Source organism: Solanum tuberosum, unplaced genomic scaffold (assembly GCF_000226075.1).
Source record: "Solanum tuberosum cultivar DM 1-3 516 R44 unplaced genomic scaffold, SolTub_3.0 scf00249, whole genome shotgun sequence".
NCBI classification, from domain to species: domain Eukaryota; kingdom Viridiplantae; phylum Streptophyta; class Magnoliopsida; order Solanales; family Solanaceae; genus Solanum; species Solanum tuberosum.
In genome coordinates, this window is record NW_006239187.1 from 131,432 (window position 1) to 152,447 (window position 21,016).

The 21,016-nt window shown below is 34.9% G+C and overlaps 1 protein-coding gene across 1 annotated transcript; it reads right to left on the reverse strand.

Moving 5' to 3' along the window:
- Positions 1-670: 670 nt before the first annotated feature.
- Positions 671-17,810, reverse strand: LOC102593931 (DNA helicase INO80). The gene is made up of 23 exons (XM_006357945.2): positions 17,452-17,810; positions 15,058-15,145; positions 14,378-14,765; positions 13,784-14,219; positions 13,496-13,696; positions 13,220-13,330; positions 11,882-12,300; positions 11,652-11,760; positions 11,477-11,557; positions 11,196-11,368; positions 10,401-10,526; positions 9,093-9,254; positions 8,952-9,009; positions 8,265-8,495; positions 7,984-8,130; positions 5,047-5,601; positions 4,709-4,966; positions 4,489-4,596; positions 3,244-3,338; positions 3,012-3,168; positions 2,062-2,259; positions 1,805-1,951; positions 671-1,432 (listed from the first exon to the last, which is right to left on the reverse strand). The coding sequence occupies exons 1-23, from the start codon at positions 17,497-17,499 to the stop codon at positions 1,109-1,111; spliced, it is 4,620 nt and encodes a 1,539-aa protein (XP_006358007.1). The 5' UTR covers positions 17,500-17,810; the 3' UTR covers positions 671-1,108.
- Between the last annotated feature and the right edge of the window lie 3,206 nt (positions 17,811-21,016).

The window sequence follows — 21,016 nt, forward strand, 5'->3', positions numbered from 1 at the left end:
TAGGCCAAATTGAATGTCAATAATATTTAAGAAAATCAACATGTACTAATACCATTGAGGTGTAATCAAATTCATGAATTTAACTTTCGATACCAAGAAATGATTGAATGAACGACGATAGTCATATCGCATGGTGAGTATGATCACTAGGTCATTTTTATGAACAAATCAAATTTCAGGCCAAATAGAGTCGAACTACAATATTTTGAAAAATCAGCATGTATATTAACACACGAAAAGTAATAAAGTTCATGAATTGGAGCTTCGTGACTCAATGAATGATGTTACTTGTGAAAAACATTATGAGTACCGACCACCAAACATTTTCGATGGACATACCAAATTTCAGATTAAACAACATCCATCAACAATATTCAAGAAAGTCATCATGTATTATAAATAAATACACATGGAAAGTAATTAAATACATGAATTTGGTTTTCATGACCCTGAAACAACTAAATAAGCTACATGTCAGAAAACAGAAATTCATGAATATTTGGAATTATGACCTCATTTTGGAACCATTTGTAATGATCTAATGAACGATACTCATAGCCTCTATAAATTTACACTCCTTTTTTCGCGTTTAGGAATCGTGAAACAAGAATTCAGGATCATGAAAAAGAAGACAACGCGATTAAGAAAAATTCGACATGCGAGAAAAGCATTGGGCAGAAAATTAATGTAATCATAGTGACCAATGGTCACAATTATGGCCTATGATCATCCAAAATCTTTTCTTTTTATGGCTCTATAAGATCATCCCCTTGTGAATACATATTGTCAACAAAAATCTCTACCAGGAGAAAATTTTGCAAACTATTGGCGATTACATTAATTTCCACTATTTAACCAAAATCAATGCCTACTGTACATCACTATATTTCAAGTATAGCAGCCAAGAAGTCTCGTGCCCCGGAGTCCTACGAATAATCTGTACAACTAATATACAGTTCTGCACTTCCTTCTCATACTACTACAGCATTGTACTGGAAAGTTACCGGCTTCTGCTTCCAAGTCTGCAATCAATCCCCCCCAACCCCTACTCCAAAAGGAGAAAGAACGGTAGCTCGATAAAAGATATAATATTTCACTTGTCCTGTTATTAGCCAGCATACAGATTATTATGTCTCAATGCCTCTTCCTCGGCCCCTCCTCTCCCACCACCAGAGCTGATATCTGACGAAGGAAGGTTATGGTTCCCCTCTCGGTTCATAGGAATGGTGGCAGTAAATGCTGGTTCAAGGCTCTCATTTACGCTCTTAGTTGGCCTCTTCTGTCTTTTTGGCCTTTGTTGTTGCATGCCAATGTTTTGTGGAAACCCATCTATATCATCTTCCATTAGTGAGTTGGGTGATGCAGATTGAAGATTTTTCGGATTCTTTTGAGGCCTTGATCTTGGGATTTGCTTGTCTGTGGAACCTTTCCTCTGCACATAGAAGATTATGAATCAAGTCAACACACTAACATGCATCGAAATTTTTACTATACAGTTGAGCTTGTTTGTTGTGCAACAAGAAGCAGCTAAAGGAATTATAATTTCAAAAAGAGCATAGAAGTATACATTTGGTGGTCATATTTGTCATCGAGGCTTGACATTTCTTTTTTTTTTTTAAAGAAAAAAACATGGATTTCTTCTCTACAATGTCGTTTACCATGGCTTATCCAACACAAACTTGGCCACATCATGTAGATGAAGGTAATTTAATGCAGAAAGAGTAACTAGACAACCCTAAGTCTGTGAAAGGGTCAAATTCAAAAACAATATTTGATTATGAGAAGAAAGTGGGAAAATGATCACCTTTTTATTACTTGATTTTGCTTTCTCCGGCTCAAGAGCGTCATCCCCAACAAATTCACTGTTTGTAAGATCTTCTAATGATGCATCACCATCTGCACCAATACGAATGCCTTTTGTGCCACCTTTCCTCTTTTGTCTCTCTTTAGCCTGCAAATGAACAAACACCATATTGCTCAGTTAGAAACAAGAATAAGCTGAAAAAGGAAGGGTGGGAGGAGGGGACAAAGAAGATTCCGAACGCTATTCTTATATTCCACCTGAAGAGGAATTTCCTTCATTTTCTGCTCCAATTGTGCATCATCAATCAACAAAGAAACAACATCTTCCGGAGCCAAAAGGTCACCCTGGACATGTCCACCTGTCATGACAAGCTGCTGCACGGTGTTTTTCTGACTGGCTCTCTGCAGAATTTTCTCTTCAACTGTCTCTTTACAGATTAAGCGATAAACAGTAACCTGCAAGTGAAATAATACTCTTTACACAGGAGGAAAAATGATCACGGGAAAGAAAGGCCATTTGCTAATTATTTTATTATCATTTTCACCAGAAGAATGTAATACAGTAAACTAGAAAAAAGTTAGAATTAGGAATTTCATGAAACAAGGCAAAAGAAACACTATTGGCATGAAAAGTACACCTTTGCAGACAAAGATAGGTGGAGTTTTTCTTATTGCTGATCTTAATGTCTGACCAAAGAAATGTTAGTACATCCACTACCAGATTTTAATGTAATAGACACTAGTGAATTTTGTTTTCACATTAATAAATTTTGAGCTTCCGCATTATGGTTGTATTTCGTAAGTTGGATAATTAATATAAGTTGGGGTTTGAATTTTTTGGCTCGCCCACCTAGGAGATTTAAGTGTGGGTGCCACTCATAACTGGTTGTATTTCGTAAGTTGGATAATTAATATAAGTTGGGGTTTGAATTTTTTGGTTCGCCCACCTAGGAGATTTAAGTGTGGGTGCCACTCATAACTCGTTTTGGGTCGTGACATTTTTCTGCATAAACCAACTGATTAGCTAAACTGGCTTCTCTTAGATGCAAGCAAGTTCTCAGTCATCTTTTTTTCTTTATGAGTTCTTAAGCAGTGTTTCTAATTTCTTCCAAAAGCAGCATTGCCCAGGAAAAGATGACACAAATATCATTATGTTTAGAAATAGAGTTATGTGGTCAAAAAGGAAAATGTAGAAGTTGAAAACCTACATCCTTAGTTTGACCCAGCCTATGAGCTCTATCCATTGCCTGTAAATCTAAAGTTGGATTCCAGTCACTCTCATAGAAGATGACAGTGTCAGCAGCTGTCAAGTTGATACCAAGCCCCCCTGCCCTTGTACTCAGCAAGAACACAAAGATGTCGTTCCTATGAGGCAATCAACATAAGTCAGTACAAATACAACATAAATGGATTATAAGTCCCTTCGAATTCAAAACATACCGATGCTGGAAATCTTTGACCATGTCTCGTCGATCCATTATAGTGGAAGATCCATCAAGCCTCAAGTACTTATATTTCCTGTAGTGCATGTAATCCTGCAAAGCAAGTGAAAACATTAGTAATTTCACAAGTGCAAAGTTCCTTTACCCTTTCAATTTTAAACCCATTCCCTAGTAATGGGATTATGTTGCAGTAGAAAACATACTCTGGTCTTTGCAAGCTGAACTGATTATAAGATAAATGAAGCAAATAGGGAAACCACTATAAGAGAATCTCAACAACAGCATCACATAGGATCTGTTTTTTTCATGCTTAGCTTCATACACTATAAATAATTTTGCATCGGGTCTCTCCAGTTAGAAGGGAGTATTAGTATTATTTTCAGCATTTTATTATTTTACTGTTTCTGTATTTTTATTATTTTTTCTATTACTACTTGTTGTCTCGTATGCCTGTATTTTCTTACTATCCTGCTATTGCTTATGTCTTCATAAATGTTGTGTTTTTGCTTTCTTTGAGCCAAGGGTCTTCCGGAAACAACCTCTATACCTGACAAGGTAGAGATAAGATCTACGTACACTCTACCCTCTCTACCCTCCCCAGACCCCACTTGTGGGACTATACTGGGTATGTTGTTGTTCATACACTATAAAGCATAGTTCTTGTAGTAGTATGCCCACCTTCATATAGTATGCTCAAGAAACCACTCCATGATTCAATGTAACCTAAGTTTGGTTGGACTTCAAAAGAAAATGATACCCAAAATTCAGAATTCATGCATGGGCCAGTCTAAGTATCAGTTATCAGATAGTTCTTCCTGAATGAGCTACAAACCTCTTCCAAACATTGACATCTGAAGAGAACCTGTACTCTAAAGCACAAAAACATGGGATAAGGTACTACATGACAAACATATAGCAGTGCTTACATTAGCAAACCATGATTATTTTTTGATCAATTTAATCAGAAACTTCACAAAGAAGTTTTTATATGCAAGGTGCATTTTGCATCTATACCAGCCTGGTTAGTGAACCAAAGCATTACTGCGACCACCACTGCCCAGAGAATTTTGATCAGATACCAGTAAATTTGCTTCCCCTCAAAAGAGTCTCACTCTTCTCAACTCCCAAGAGCTAAAACCGTACATAAGAGGTTCATACAGGCAATCTGCCACTGCGGCTAATATCATATCATCACGAAAATACAAATCTAAACCACCAAGGAGCAGCAGAAAGATTCAAATACCTCTAGAATATCCAACATTTTTGTCATTTGTGCAAAGATAAGAACACGGTGATTCCCTGCTCGCAAACGCTTTAATAATATGTCAAGTGTTTGAAGCTTCCCTGAGTCCTGTAATTACATAGGAAAATTGAATTTAGATACTTTATGTGCTTAAAGGCACATTGTATATTAGAGAGAAAAGGAAATAGAAGGAACAGATAAAAAGGAAAAGATGACATGCCGTTAGCATCTTTGCAGGGTCAAATGGTTGCATGGGCGGACATGACCCAAAAATTTGATACGTAAGCTGAAGAGCAGGTTGTGTGAGGGGTAATTCAGAGTCTATCTCTTGTATTAAATGGTGTGCGGCACCTGGCTTCCTAGGACCATTATATTCCGATGTGCGCGCAAACCCAACCAACAACCTTTTAATCCATGGATGGTGTAGTTCTTCAAGCATTTTGTAAGCAAAATTTCTATCTGAGCAATGAGCATTTATCTGCAAGATACATCTGGTAGTTAGTAACCCATTGCGTACACATGGAAAGCACTAAGAGCAAACAATATAACATCACTTACAGGAGGTGCTCTTGTTCTAGGAATAAAGGAGTATATTGAATTCAAGAGATTAACATTAGATAAAAGCCTATCTTGATGTTCCATGGCCAAAGCCTCAAAAGGTGCATCACCAGGCCCTGTTGCAAGTCTTGTTCTTAAAAAATTTGCTTCTGACTTTGATGGAAGCAATAGCATTCGTGTCACTGCTCTTACTTTGTCCCTTCCAAGGTGACTACAACAAAGATCGTCATCCCCAGACTCCATCAAGTCCAAAATTTCATCTAAAAATTGTCTGTTGGCTCTCACAATTGAGAATAACAATTTCTCCAATAAAGAACCAGTTGCCGAAAATGCAACCTCCATGGGTGACATATCAACTAAACGAGTAAAACCGAATGTTCCACTCCGTATATAGCCAACATCTGACTCATGAATTTCTTGGAGAATTGAGCGGTGAATATTCTCTGGAGAATATATGTTAAAGTACTTCTCAAATAATTCTTTATTTACACCCTGCCCCATAGTAGAGTGAAGCATGCTCGATCTATTAGCTCCCCGATAAACCAGCTTTGGCATCTGAAAGGGATATATAATACGAAAGAGCAAGTTAAATAAGCTTGAAATTTCCTGATTATTAAGAAGTCCCACTAAGCCGACATTACACAGTTGTCACATGTATATATTTAGGAACATATTGCTGAAGTGGCCCTAGTTGATCGAATCGTACAATATTTTTATTATTATTATTATTATTATATATATACACACACACCAAAGTGATGTGGCACCACTCTATGGCCTTCATTCATATTTACCCTTTTTTGACATTTTTCTTAAAAAAATTGGTTTTGCTACTACTTTGCAAGTATCTTTGTAATAACATTAAAAATATCAATAATTAATGACATTTACCAGTCCATTACACTTTATTGGTTAAGGAAATTAATATCCGACCTTTCTACTTGCTTTCTCCTGCTTATGCTTTATATTCCTCTCTTGGTCCGACTCATTTTTCTAAATCCTAATTATAAATGTATAATTATTGCATATATATATTTTAAAAAAAGAATGATGCAGCCCTCTCCTAGGTCAAGATTCCTATTTATCTACTCCCTTATTTTTTTTGGCATTTTATCTCTTATTTTTTCACTAAAAGAATGTGCAGAATAATAAAAATTTCCTATTTTACTCATTAGTTAAGTGCTTTAATTTACTCATTATTTCAGGTATAGTAAAAGACATAACATATTAGAACGGATGTAACAAACTTTTAAAATCAAATAAACTCCATGTTCCACCCTATAAATGGGAGTTACGGAATTTTTTACGTACTATAAAGTAAGTTCCCGCCTTATTCATTTCACTGTCACACAAATCAAAAAGTTATTCAGCAACCTTTTTTTAAAATGTTTTCAATTTTTTCTATGAAGTTAAATTTTCTGTTACAGAATGTTCTCGAACTCTCATGTGTGATGATTGACTTAACTTAGAACTGTGGAATGTTGTTATGAAGAAATGTTTGGTGAGAATTTGATCATTTTATTAGTTTATCAAAGTATGATGTGATTTTGGAGCAAGATGTTTCATTGGTTTTGTTGTTTATTTAAGATATTTTGATCCAGCATTATTGAATTTATTTATATAGATGCAATAGTTCTATCGATATACTTCAATTCTATGATATGCTTTCTAGCAGAATGCTAAGCAGTTTTTTAAACCCTTTTTATGGATTTAGGTATGAAGAGTACTGCTATATTTTTGCTTCTTTTTTTTTTTTTTGAAACTGAAAGATCAGGTATTTTTGCTTTATATATTTTACGTGTTTCTAAATTGGTAGGTCGCTTAGCTAACTCTTAGGTCTCTAATTATATTTTATAGAAATAGTTGTAAAAAATTACATCATATAGCGACAGTTTGGGGTGGTTTTATAACAGATATGGTCCAGGCTACTTTTGCTCCCAGTTCTAAATAGATCATAAATTATTTTATTTTTTTGAAATTGTAGATCATAAGATTATTTTAGTTGACAAGTATATGTACTTTATTTGTTTTAGGAAGAATACGGCTTTCTGAGACATTATAATTACCAATTCACAATAATAAGGTCTCAATTATAAAATTTAATGTGAGAAATGAAGTTAGAGTAAGCATATTATCTCACTTATAAACTAATATTTTCTGTATGATTTTGGGCAATTTTCACCTCTTGAGCTAGCTTTTGAAGTTGAGTTAGACCCGAGATCCGCTTTCTTATCATGGTATTAGAGTCAGACTCAGCTCAATTCATGGTATACCCGATATTCCGCCCCACATCTTATATTGTCCACGCTCCAGATGTCTAATCCTGATCATGCGAGTGGGTGTTAATGGGGGACTCGGTTGGGAAGAGTTCTATTGGTCTCTTTCCATAGCATTGGGCAATTCTCACCTCTTAAGCTAGTTTCTGGGGTTGACTTACAAGGTCCATTTCTTATCAGTTCATTTAATAACATCCCAACTTTTCAACACTAATTTCGTTAAAAGTAACTTCAGCAGTCCTCTTTATTGGAAGAGAGACGATCCAGCATCAAACATCACCTCCGAAGTCATAAGATTTACCTTCAAGATGGCAATTTATAGTTTCCACACTTAAATGTAAAAATTGGCAATAATGACAACTGAATGGTGTGAAGTGGCCAAATGAGGATTATAATTGCAGAATGATATTATAACTAACTGAATGGTGTGAAGTGGCCAAATGAAGATTATAATTGCAGAATGATATTATAACCAACTGAATGGTGTGAAGTGGCCAAATGAGGATTATAATTGCAGAACGATATTATAACTAACTGTTAACGTTCCAGAAATATCAATAAAATAAACTAGAAGCAGATTATGCACTGAATCAGGCTGTTCTCTGTGCACACATAAACAATAATAACTCCATGAAGAAGCATAAAGAGTTCCAAACAGTACCTGGTATGTAACAGGACTTCGGCCGCCAGAAAAGAATACATCCTCAAGTTCCCCGAAGGGAGCAGGAAGAAGTGAGTATGGAACATCTCCAAAATAGAAGTAAGAACTTCCTTCATTTCTCTCAAAGAGCTCTGGATGGTTGCACACCTGGCATACCAACAAAAGAAATAGAAAACTCTTAGTGAAAAAATAATCAGTTAGAACAGTAGTATGGCAGGTCCACCATAAAAATATCAGCTGATGCAACACGAAAGAGCAATACAAAAAAAGAGATCAATCACCTTCCTTAGCTGGATAACAATATTCATCAGGTTTAGAATTTTCTTCTCGTTAAGATGCCCACGGCTGCTATCAATTAACTCAGCAAGGGATATCTTATTTTTTATTGCTTGATAAAATGCCTGCTGACGAGAACTCAACTTACAGTGCACTGTGATTTCAGTTTTCCCAGTCAACTCAGAAACCACATCCTTTTTAACCCGCCGCAGCATGAAAGGTTTCAAAATTGCATGCTGTTTGGAAGATTCAGAAAGAGAAATTCATCATGATGAAAACACTAGTTAACCAAAAAGGTACGCTAATAATATCAAGATTAACAGAGAGAAAAAGATGGAGAACTAATACAGGGTTTGATGATTAACAATCCAAACAATACCAGACAAGATTGATATTCATAAATAACAATAACAAGGATATTTCTAACTAAATAGAAGAGAGAATGTTCTAACACCAGTAACATGCAAGAAGATATGCTAATACAATCAAGAGTAGAACACTTAAGGTGCTTACTCAATTATGGAGTGTTCTTGACAAGTAAAAAATATAAAAGATGACAATATGCCCATACTACATGCCTACTTTTGTTAAGTCAAAATGACCGAAATATTCCTTAGAAAGATATTAAATCACTGTAGGCCATAAGTCAGTTGGATTGCCTGCATTCCAACTATAAAACAAAGCTCCCTTACCAGTCGGCTGAGCTGGTGCTCGTTTAATGACCCACCATGTTCCGCGTGGTTTTCGATTCTGATCATAGAGCACAAAGAACCATCACAAAATGCAAAACTAATACATTAAAGCAAGAACACCTTATACTGAAACATACGTACCCTTTTGAAAACCATTCATTAAATTGTTCATGGCTATCAAATAAGGTAGGCATAATAAAGTGGAGGAGCGCCCACAGTTCAGCCATGTTATTTTGAACTGGAGTACCAGTCAGAAGCAAACGGTTTCGACAATTGAAACTCAGCAATGTCTTCCATCTTATACTGTCAATCAGAGTACAACAGGATACAATGAGAGAGAGAAGTTATGATTAACAACTTGTTTGCTTATTTATTTTATTCTGCAGGTGCAACATGATACATGATGTGCAGATTTAAATAAATAAATGTGTCAGTGTTTTAAATTGTGACAGTTAAAAAATGTAAGTTGATGTTCTTGTCACCATTTGCATCCCCTGTTAGATCATCTATACCCGATATTGTAGATGGAAAAATAAATATAGTTTGTATATCAACAGGCATGGAAAGCAATTGAAACTCATGTATAATTCCAAAATCAGTTAAAAGGAGAAAAAGATTTCTTAAAATAGAGAAGGAAAAGACAACAGAGAAAGAACCTAAAGTGAAATTATTACTCATGGTCTGGTGCAGTAGTCGACAGTATGTGCATATCTGCTTTAATATTTTTTGCATGGTAATGATTACACATCAAGATTCAACTCAGATCTTACTAAAAGTTGATCAACTTATAACCTGGTAATGATTACATATCAAGATTCAACTCAGATCTTACTAAAAGATGATCAACTTATAACCTGTCCGGGATATGCTCATCACATAATATGGACACTGAATTAAATGAACTAAAGAATCAAATCCTTAACTACAAATCGTAATGAATGATTTTCCTCAGCACGAACACCTAAACAACATATGTTACAAAAAAAACTGTTATTATGCAAGTTTTTACAACCAGCTTTGAGCTAAAACAAGTAGATTTCAGATGATTGAATATGAAGGTAGAGTCCAGCCATGTTTAATCTTTACAAGGAAATCAACTATATGATTGTTGTTCCCAGCTATGTTGCTCAGACTCTTAGAAAATATCGCTGGGTGTAGTTGGATCTTCCAAAAGCTGTGCAATTTTTTTTGGAGGATCGGACACGGATACAGCAACTCTTCTTGGAGAGTCCAAGCAATATAGGTTCCCAGTAGCTAGTGTGTGTTACCACTTGTTTTATATGAAAGAAGTTAATAAGTTTGATGGCAATTAGAAAGCAAGGATCCTGGTACTCAATTAGGAATTGCTTAGCAGCTTTGGCTTCCACCACATTCCCAGTAAATGATAACACTTATTAACGGGGTTAAATTAAACAGTAGGACAAAGTTTTCAAGGCTAGATGATCAGACCTGTTTGCGCTTTTGATTGCCTGGGCTTCATCCAGCACCATGTATTGCCATTTAACTCGTCTAAAGTATTTCTCATCAGAGACTAGTAGTTGATAACTGGTAATGAGAATGTGGAATCCAGCATCCCTGAAATCAAAGTTTGGTTCCATCACTAACTTAGACAGGATGAGTTAACAATATTCAACTCATGGATTTTATCTATTTAATAAATGCATGGATGATTAACCAAGAGAGGAACAAAATGCTAACAACCTTCCCACTGCCAAGAAATACTTTTCATAATTCAGATATAATTGTTAACTTAATCACCAACTGCATTGGGTAGTTTAATACCCAGATAAGCTTGGTTTCACTAAAGCTCTATTGGATTTTCACATCACGATCTCAAGCCTCCCCGTGTGAGCAGTTTCTCATTATTTGGACTAACAACTTCGTGAAGTAGAAAAATTGTTAACTCGAAGAATTAGCTGTTTGACATTTAAGCGATCTCGCTCCATCCTTCCCTCTATTTCTTTATACTTGTACATACTGTTATATTCCTAGGTACCCCAATCCAAACACCATCATCTAACCTATGATTAGCTTCACTACATCAAGCCATCAGTTTTAAGAAGCATTCGCCTCATCAATATTATTCATCAAACTAATAAGTGCCTTACCAAGCAAGAATGTTAATGAACAAGAAAAGAATAGCAAATCTACGACTAATGAGGGGGACATGAAAGAACCAGTAAGTGTAGGCAAGTTCATTACTCCTGTAATATATATAAGACAGCCAAAGCCAAATGAAATTACCGACGATAAAGACGTTTTGGGTTAATGTTCTTTCGAAGCACCACTCGTTCTTGTAAGCCTCCCCAATATGGAAGAGTTTTTAGATCAGGGCAGAAACGACCAATTTCATCAGCCCAGTTGTTCAAGACTGAAGCGGGAGCAACAACTAAAAAGGGACCCCATATATTCTTTTCCTGCAGAGATCAATGAAGCCAAGTTGCTAGATACTCTACCAAACAGTTCTTGATTTTGATTATTTACTACAAGAAAGTGGTAAATAAAACATGAACTAGATCGCTTACTTCTGCCAAATGAGCCAAGAAAGCCATGGCCTGGATTGTTTTCCCAAGACCCATCTCATCAGCAAGAATGCCATTTAAACCCTGACGGATAAAGTTGAATGTTGTAACTCAGCCAAGAAAAATTTCCAGAGAGATTGAGCAAAAAGAGACAAACTTTCAGGAAATAACAACTTACCTGCTCGTAACAATTTACAAGCCACTGGAGCCCTTTCAACTGATAATCTTTAAGAGTACCCTTGAATAATTCTGGTGCTTGTACCGTAGAAGCCACAGGCATGGTTGACCTAAAGGTGCACCAAAACAGCAAGTGAGTACAACCCAGAGAGAGGAGCAACAAAATTTGTGACACCAAAATCTCTCGGTAAAAGAACAAAGATGATATTTCGAAGGAACTCAAAAACTCACGGATGCAATAAGTCTATGTCAGCAGCTGCAGCATCTTGCTGGGAGGGTTCAATTTCAGCAGCTTGACGCAGCTTCAGACATTCACTATCAAAAGCACTTGTCATCATTTTCTGCTTTGAAACTGCATCCTGTGCAGCTTTCAGAGCCTCTTTTCTCAGTTCAGCCTCTTCAGGATCCTCTTCCTCTCCAGGTCTAACTTCAGTAGAAGCTAACAATATTTCTGGGTCATTTATCATTTCATCACCTAAAGTCACAGCCTCAGAGGGTAAAGTTGATTTATTTTGCATGAAATGGCTGTAAAGTTCAGTTTGTGATAGCAGAAAGTTGAGCCTTTGTTGTTGTCTCTTTGCTTCACGAAGCTCTTGTTCACGCTTCAAAGCTTCTGCTGCTTCTTTTTCCTCCCTTTTCCTTACTTCTGCCTGCAACATTATAAATTTTACATTTTAGGAAGTCCTCTAGTCAAACAGCGAACAGCAGAAACTCATAAAGAACTATGTTCATTTAGCATATTCAATCTTCTAGAGGAAAGACGACGACAGACATGCATCTTTACAAGTCATTTTCTTTAGGCATAATACATAAATGTGTCCTTTAAATTAGTTCAGCTGGCATCCATGCCCTCCAACTTTGGGTGTGCACAAGTAGGCACTTAAAGTTGAACAACCACACTTCCTATGTGGCATAAAAAATCAGTTGGTGTATCTCACGCGAATTCCCACGTAGGACGCGTGTGTCTACTTGTTCACCTTTATACAAGTTTAAGTGCCTACTTGTGCGGACCCAAAGTTGGAGAGCATAGAACAGAAAGCAGCCTACTACACTCTTCTTCCTCACATTTCCAAGAAATCTATATACTAGAAAATTATATTTATGAGTCCTGAATCCTGATAAACATATACTCTCTTATTTCAAAAGTGTATCAATACTCCATTGCAAGTTTTAGTAGTTAAACCAACATATAACCCAAAATACTGGGTGCAAAAAAACTCTTACAACAACAATATCATATAAAATAGGGACAGAACTATAGAGACAGATTAGGTGAATATATTATATCACCTTCCATTTCTTCTCTGGGATAGTACAGGTTAAGATGTTCATATAATGCAGTAATAATCTTAAAATCATCAAAACAGAGAGCTGTATTTTGGTTATTTAAGATGCAGTTAACCATGTTTGATATTTTTTGATAAAAAAAGGATGCAGGTAACCATGGCCGACTCTTCCTTCATCCCTCCTCTTCGGCTGCTCAGGTCGCTCTTGAATAGCAACTTTTCATACATACCGTAATAGCAAAAAGTTCAAATGAAATAATATAAAGAAGTAGAATGTAAGTACCATCTCCTTGTCAACTCTCTTCCAAAACACGAGCATGTCCCTAGCAAGTTTCCTTGTACGAATTGCTGCACCTCTCATCACCTTAAGTGATCTGCTAACTTTCATTTTCACCTGAAGAAAAGGAATCAACCCACAACTCAAGTAAGAGTGTCCAAATGACAACTAGCGGTGGAAATTCACAGAGTCACATGAAGAATCACACACAAATTTGTTCTTACAAGATCCAGTATTGAATAGAAAAATATCAACATAAAAAAAACCTTTTGCCGCGCCTACCTCTCTCTGACAAGTTTCTGCAATCCGCTTGGCATCAGTCAATTGCCTCCTATGGAAATTGATAAATATCTTATGATGTTTTGGGATTTCTTTCCTGGCAAGGTTTATCCAATATTTTTCAATCTTTTCCATTTCTTCCTTCTCAATCGCAAAAGGATCTTTCTCCAACTTTGGCTTTTTGGGTAGACTACGTTCAATAATCTGCAGCTCCACATGACCATTCAGACATAAGCAACAGGACTAGGTGCCCACATAACTACGAGATAAACACAAAAGAGAATTACTGACCTCATAGGTGTCTCCTTTCTCTAACACTTTCACATAATAAACCTGTAAGACGCCACCGTCTGACAATATGGAACGCCGTATACCTCCTGCAGCACCCTCAGGCATGGAAGAAGCCTCTAATGCAGCTTCGCTGACAAGCAGACTGAATATCTGACCGGCACTATTAGTCGGCTGAGCTCGCAATCGTGCCTGAAGAGATTCAAATTGTGGCTTGGGATCACCCATTCCTGCTTGACGTTTGGGCCCAAGTTTCTTATCAGAAGCCATCATTGCAGCCAAAGTCTCCAAATCAAGTGTACCCTTGAGGTAAATTTCATTAACTTGAATATCTGACATGGTTGGCAAGTTCAATGATGTTGCCAGCTTTTCATAAGGTGGAGGGATCTTGTATGTGATGTCCTCCCCAAGATCCAAGAAAGCAGGTTCATAAATAGATCTGTAAAATTTCCAAATGTTAGGTGACAGACTTTACCTTCTTTCTTCTTTCTTTTTTTTTTTTGGAGGGGGGTGTTGCTGCTGTTAATAATCCAAAACAACTTGAGTAAACATCTCAACATTCATTTGAAAAGATTTAGTGAAAGCAGAGAGGCAAACCTATCACCACCATATGGTCCTGGAAAATCTGACTGAATATGGTTTCCTAAGCTCTGAGTGCTATTGTTAAAAAATTCTGATGTAGAGGCAAGTCTGACCGCTCCTCCTCTGTGATCATTTGCTGACTTCTGGTCTCTTGAACCTCCACCACCTCTCATCACAGGTACTCCATTACGAGTAGCTGCAGGGCTTGCTGAGGAATTACCAACCCTCCTCTTATACTTTTGAATGTGTTCTCCCAGCATTGTTCTATACTTTTCCTCTGAAATATAGGTAGTATGAGCTCTGTCCCTGTCCCCATCCTCGTCACTACTATATGAAGTCCGCCTCTTTTTCTTCAACTCCCTACCAGACATTATACCATTACTCTGGTTTCCGGCCGTTCCACCTACCAACCAACATAAGATGCGGCTGATTATTACAACTGCATTAGCTTAACTTTTCATTGCTTCAAGAAAGTCAAAATTGCAATGTAATAGGAGAAAGAGTGTGCATTTTCCAAGTAAAGGAGTTATCATTCTTTTGAAATAATATTAGTAAAAAATAATTTTTTACTCAGAAGAATGTGTTCAGTCAAGAATTTAGTCCTATTCGCCTAGTCAGTCATACTCATCACTCAAATAACAAAAAATTAAATTAAAAAAGGGAGCAAAAGCAATGTCAAGAAAGAATTTGCCTACCTGGGCTACCTCTGCTCTCGTCCTGACTGCTATTCCCATGATAATCAAAATCATCATCAAGTTGGGGCAGCTGGAAGTTAATCAAAGACTATCCAAGAAAAAATGAACTGAGAAAATCAGGAGGGATCAAGAAAAGTTCCACACTTAAGTAATTAAAATTCACATGTTCCACAACACCCAATTGAAATATCAAGAAAAATCCAGCTCAAACAAATAAAAAATCTCTAGAAACAAGCAAAATAAATGAACTTTCTAGAAGAATGCACCCAAAATAATGTCCTAACAGCAACACTTATTTGCCAGGATTTTGATAAACAAGACACCATTTTGAGAACCAAACTGAAATTCCAAGAAAAACTCAGTTCAAAACATATCAAAAATCACTACAAACATGCAAAAAAAAATTAACTTTATCAAACCCATCATCAAATCCCTAACCCACAAAATTATCCTAACACTAACACTAACTATAAAAATTTTAATATCACAAGACACCCTTTGAGAGTTGAGCACAATCCACAATAATTCAAAAATAACTCTAAACATGCATAAAGTTAAAACTTTCTCAATGAATTAACCCTTAACCCATCAAACCCCTAACCGACAAAATTATCCCAACGCTAACTAAAAAGATGTTAATATCACCAGATACCCTTTTGAGAGTTGAGCACAATTCACAATAAATCAAAAATCACTCCAAACATGCAAAAATAAATAACTTTCTCAAACCCATTGAATCCCTAACCCACAAAATTATCCCAACACTATCTAAAAAGATTTTAATATCACCATCAAAAATCAGTCCAAACATGCAAAAATTAATAACTTTCTCAAACCCATCGAATCCCTAACCCACAAAATTATACTAACACTACCACTAATTATATAGATTTTAGTATCACCAGACACCCTTTTGAGAGTTGAGCATAATTCATAATAAACATGCAAATATAAAAAACTTTCTTGATGAATTAACCCATCAAATCCCTAACCGACAAATTATCCTTAACACTAACACTAACCACCAAGATTTTAGTATCACAAGACACCCTTTTGAGAGTTAAGCCCAACCCACAATACATCAAAAAAATCAGTCCAAACATGCTAAAAAAATGTTAAAACTTTCCCGAAGAATTAACCCATCAAATCCCTAACCCACAGAATTGTCCTTAACACTAACACTAACCACCAAAATTTTAGTATCACCAGACACCCTTTCGAGAGTTGAGCACAATTCACTAAAAATCAAAAATCACTCTAAAGGTTCTAAAGGTGCAAAAAGTTAAAATCTTTCCCAATGAATTAACCCATCAAATCCCTAACCGAAAAAATTATCCTAAACTCTTACACTAACTATAAAGATTTTAATATCATAAAACACCCTTTTGAGAGCTAAGCACAATCCACAATAAATCAAAATATCAGTCCAAACATGCAAAAAAACATAAAATTTCTCGATGAATTAACCCATCAAATCCCTAACCCACAAAATTAACCTCAACACTAACCTAGAAAAAACCAAGATTTTAGTATCACCAGACACCCTTTTGAGAGTTGAGCACAATTCACTAAAAATCAAAAATCACTCTAAAGGTTCTAAAGGTGCAAAAAGTTAAAATCTTTCCCAATGAATTAACCCATCAAATCCCTAACCGAAAAAATTATCCTAAACTCTTACACTAACTATAAAGATTTTAATATCATAAAACACCCTTTTGAGAGCTAAGCACAATCCACAATAAATCAAAATATCAGTCCAAACATGCAAAAAAACATAAAATTTCTCGATGAATTAACCCATCAAATCCCTAACCAACAAAATTATCCTCAACACTAACACTAAACACCAAGATTTTAGTATCACCAGACACCCTTTCGAGAGTTGAGCACAATTCACTAAAAATCAAAAATCACTCTAAAGGTTCTAAAGGTGCAAAAAGTTAAAATCTTTCCCAATGAATTAACCCATCAAATCCCTAACCAACAAAATTATCCTCAACACTAACACTAAACACCAAGATTTTAGTATCACCAGACACCCTTTTGAGAGTTGAGCACAACCCACAATAGATCAAAAATCACTCCAAACATGCAAATTAAAAAAACTTTCTCAAAGAATTAACCCATCAAATCCCTAACCAACAAAATTATCCTCAACACTAACACTAAACACCAAGATTTTAGTATCACCAGACACCCTTTTAAGAGCTGAGCACAACCCACAACAAATTTTAAAAAATCACTTCAAAAATGCCAAAAAAGAAAAACTTTTTTGAAGAATTAACCCATCAAATCCCTAACCCACAAAATTATCCTACACACTACCACTAAACACCAAGATTTCCATATCACAACACACCCTTTTGACAAAATAGCAAAACCCACAAACAATACCTCGAGATTGAAGAGATTGGAGTACGAATACTGCTTCTTAGGGTCCATAGATTATGTTGTAGGAGCTGTGAAAACAACAATGGAAACAAGCATTTGGTGGGGCGAATGAAAAAAACAGCAAAAAACAAATTTGAAAGAGAGGAAATTTGTAGTAAATAGTAAAGAAGAAAAAGGAGAAAAGTAACCCTAAAGGAGGAGAAGAAGAGGAAGAAGAGGGATAAGGAGTGTAACGAGAAAGAAGAGGGAAGAGGAGGTGAAGACATTGGCATATGCTAATGTAAGCCAGGAGGGTTAACTTTCGTTAACGTGCGCTATAGTGACCACTTTTATTTTTCTCAAAATCAAAGCTTTGATTTGCGTTCTTTCTGTGTTGATGTGTTTTGTTGTGTGTGATGGAGGCAATGGTTTGGTCTTGTGTGTTATTGTATTATTAAACTTTTATTTAGGTACGCTCTTTCGAAAATAATTTTTCTACTTTTGAGATATAAGATTTATACACACTACAATTTTTAGAATCTACGTATAGGATTACGTTGGATATGTCCTTATATCATAGTCAAATATCTTTCGAAAATAATCTCTCTACTTTCAAAATGTAAGGTCGATACACTCTACAATTTTCATAATCTATGTGTAGGATTACGTTGGATATGTTCTTATGTCAAAGTCAAACATCTTTCGAAATAATCTCTCTACTTTCAAGATGTAAGGTCTAGATACACTCTACTCTTTTCAGAATCTACGTGTAGAATTACGTTGGATATGTTCTTATATAAAAGTCAAACATCTTTATAATAATAGGGTTATTTATCCTTAATATGTGTTGAGTACTAGATCGAAATGTTATGATAAAAAACATAAAATATAATAAAATTTGATTGGCATCGTAAAATGTTGTTATAGAGAATTGTTGTTGTAAAGAAGTTTGACTATGATCGATTCATTGAGTAGACGATCTCCAACCCATTTCTATTTTATTCTTCATTCTCTATATTTGGAAAGTAAAATGGAGAATGGGCACTCCAATCCCTCTTTATTTTAGACTTTATTCTTCAGTTTTAGAGAGAACTTCTATTCACATTGTTTATTTTATTTTTTCAATAAATTTTATTATTATTTTCTAATTAACATATTATTTTGCATATAATGTCATTAATTAAATATCTAATATTCATAATTCTTTTTAAATGTAATATAATAATTTTAAAAATATATTATTTAATATATATTACTTTCATCCCGAATTAATAACATTTCAATTTTTTCTAATTTTCATCAATAATATAATTTGATTTTATTATTATTTTTCACTATAAAGTATAAACAAAATTAAAATGATAAGATGAAAATTTTAATTTAAAAATACAATACATAACATGATAATTTAAATACAAGATAACAATATAATACATAACATATAATTAATTTATCACAACAATAATTTAGCGATGAAACAAGAATTGTGCCAAAAAGATGTTGAACGTGCATTCGGAGTTTTGCAATTATTGCAGGACCGTGATGTTTTTGGAGAAAGGAAGTGCTCCATGATATAAGGATTACATGTATTATAATGCACAACATGATATTCGAGGATGAACGTGATCTTAATGCACCAATTCAAGATGTTGTAGAGGCACCAACTCCAACGACAGAAATGGTGGTAGATGAAAATCTCTGATTTGAACAATATTTAGCTAGACATAAACAAAAATTAAGGACAAAAATGCTCATTTTAAACTTTGTAATGCATTAATAGAGCATTTATGGGAGCAACGTAATAATTGAAAGTTGAATGTTTATGTAATTGTATTTCACTTTTATTTGAATTAGTCCATTAATTTGTATATTATATAATATTTGCTTGCAATTTATGTTATTTAGAAATTTAGAATAAAATATAATTTCATATTAAATAAAAATCCTAAAAAAATAAAATTTTATATCACATGAAAAATATATAAAGTGATTAGTTGGGAAAAAGAAAGAAAGGATTTATATTATGAAAAAGAAAATAAGAATGAAATATAAATAAATAATATAATATTGAGGAGAGAAAAGAAAATTCTTTTTTTGAGAGTAAAATAGAGAATTGGGTTGAAGTTGGTTGTCTGAAAAAATAGAAAACTCTATATTCAGAGAGTAAAATAAAGTATAAGGTTGGAGATACTCTAACATTATGTATGTGTAACCTATGAGTAGGGTGTTCACGGTTTGGATAAAAACCGATCCAAACCGAAAAATTGAACCAAACCGATAAAATAAAATCAATTTGATTTGATTTTAGATTTTTGAAAATCGATAGTATTTGGTTTGGTTATTGTTGCTCCCAATTGCACACACAAGTGTACGCGATCGCGCAAGTAATATAGTGGCTCTTAAATGAACCAGATTATCGAACCCAAAGGACTTGTCAATTAACTATTTTTTACTAAATTATACTGATCTAATTATTTATTTAAGAGAGCCAAAAGAGAAGAATGCAAGAACAAAATAATAAAATTACCTACAATAGTTGGAAAATCCCAGGGCTGCAACATGTATTGGATTTCATGTATCATATTTTTGGCTTAGAATTAATTTCAGTTGTCAAGTTACTGGTTTATAGGGTTGATGATATGATCCGAGTTATACGCCTCTCGTCGCCTACCCCAGTTAGCTATCTAACTACATCGTTGAGCGAGGATAAATAGACTAACTGGCGAGCATTTATATTTCATCCTATTTCATAACCAAGCAAGGTGTCCGTCTGGGCGTCACTCCTGAACATTAATCACCGCAATTTAATGGGTGGACCGAGCTCTCTATATTCTCTGGTCTATCTAATCCCTCCTCTCTCGATTTTAAAATTAGACAATATATTTATTTCATGGTGACCAAGCACAAAATACTAAAACAAGAATATAGAAGTAACTTATAATGACAACCAAAAATTAATTCGAAAACCTTAAATAATCAACATTGAATCCGTAGCTACAGCCCCAGAACAAGGGCTTTAGCTATTAATAACTAAGAGAAGAAGAAGAAGAAGAAAAGAACCCTAAAAAGTATTGTCAACTTTCCACTTGATTCCCTATAATTGATCTTCCCCTCTGCCCAATCTCTAAAATAATTATTTTTATGGACTATTTAGAGATATAGAAAATCCTCAATAAAATAACTGAATCTCAATCAAATTAGGAACCATAACCGAATAGAGTTGGATCTCCCAGTTTTACGTGTGAATTGTGACCGCCTCTGCACGACTTCAACAATATGAAGATGTCTTCCGCTGCTACCACGTGGAAGCATCCTCTTTTCCTATTTGAACTTTGCAACTTTATATTTTATACATTATTATATTGAATTTATTCCATTAAGCTGTCTTTCCTTCTTCAATCTTCAATCTTTAATTTGTTTTAGCACCAAACTTCTTCAACTTTACACCAATTTACTTCTACAAATAAAATACACTATTTAGCACAATCCATAACATTCATACTAAAAAAGGGCAGATAGAAATAATAAATGTGAGGCAAATAATGATTAAAATATATATTTTTGGCCTCACATCAGTTATGGTTTTATT

Excerpts from the sequence above, each read along its gene's own strand:
- LOC102593931 (XM_006357945.2), bottom strand. The coding sequence starts at position 17,499 with ATGGACCCTAAGAAGCAGTATTCGTACTCCAATCTCTTCAATCTCGAG. Across the intron at positions 13,697-13,783 it reads AGAAAGGAGACACCTATGAG|ATTATTGAACGTAGTCTACC; the intron begins GTCAGTAATTCT and ends GTGGAGCTGCAG. Across the intron at positions 1,952-2,061 it reads TGAAGGAAATTCCTCTTCAG|GCTAAAGAGAGACAAAAGAG; the intron begins GTGGAATATAAG and ends GTTCATTTGCAG.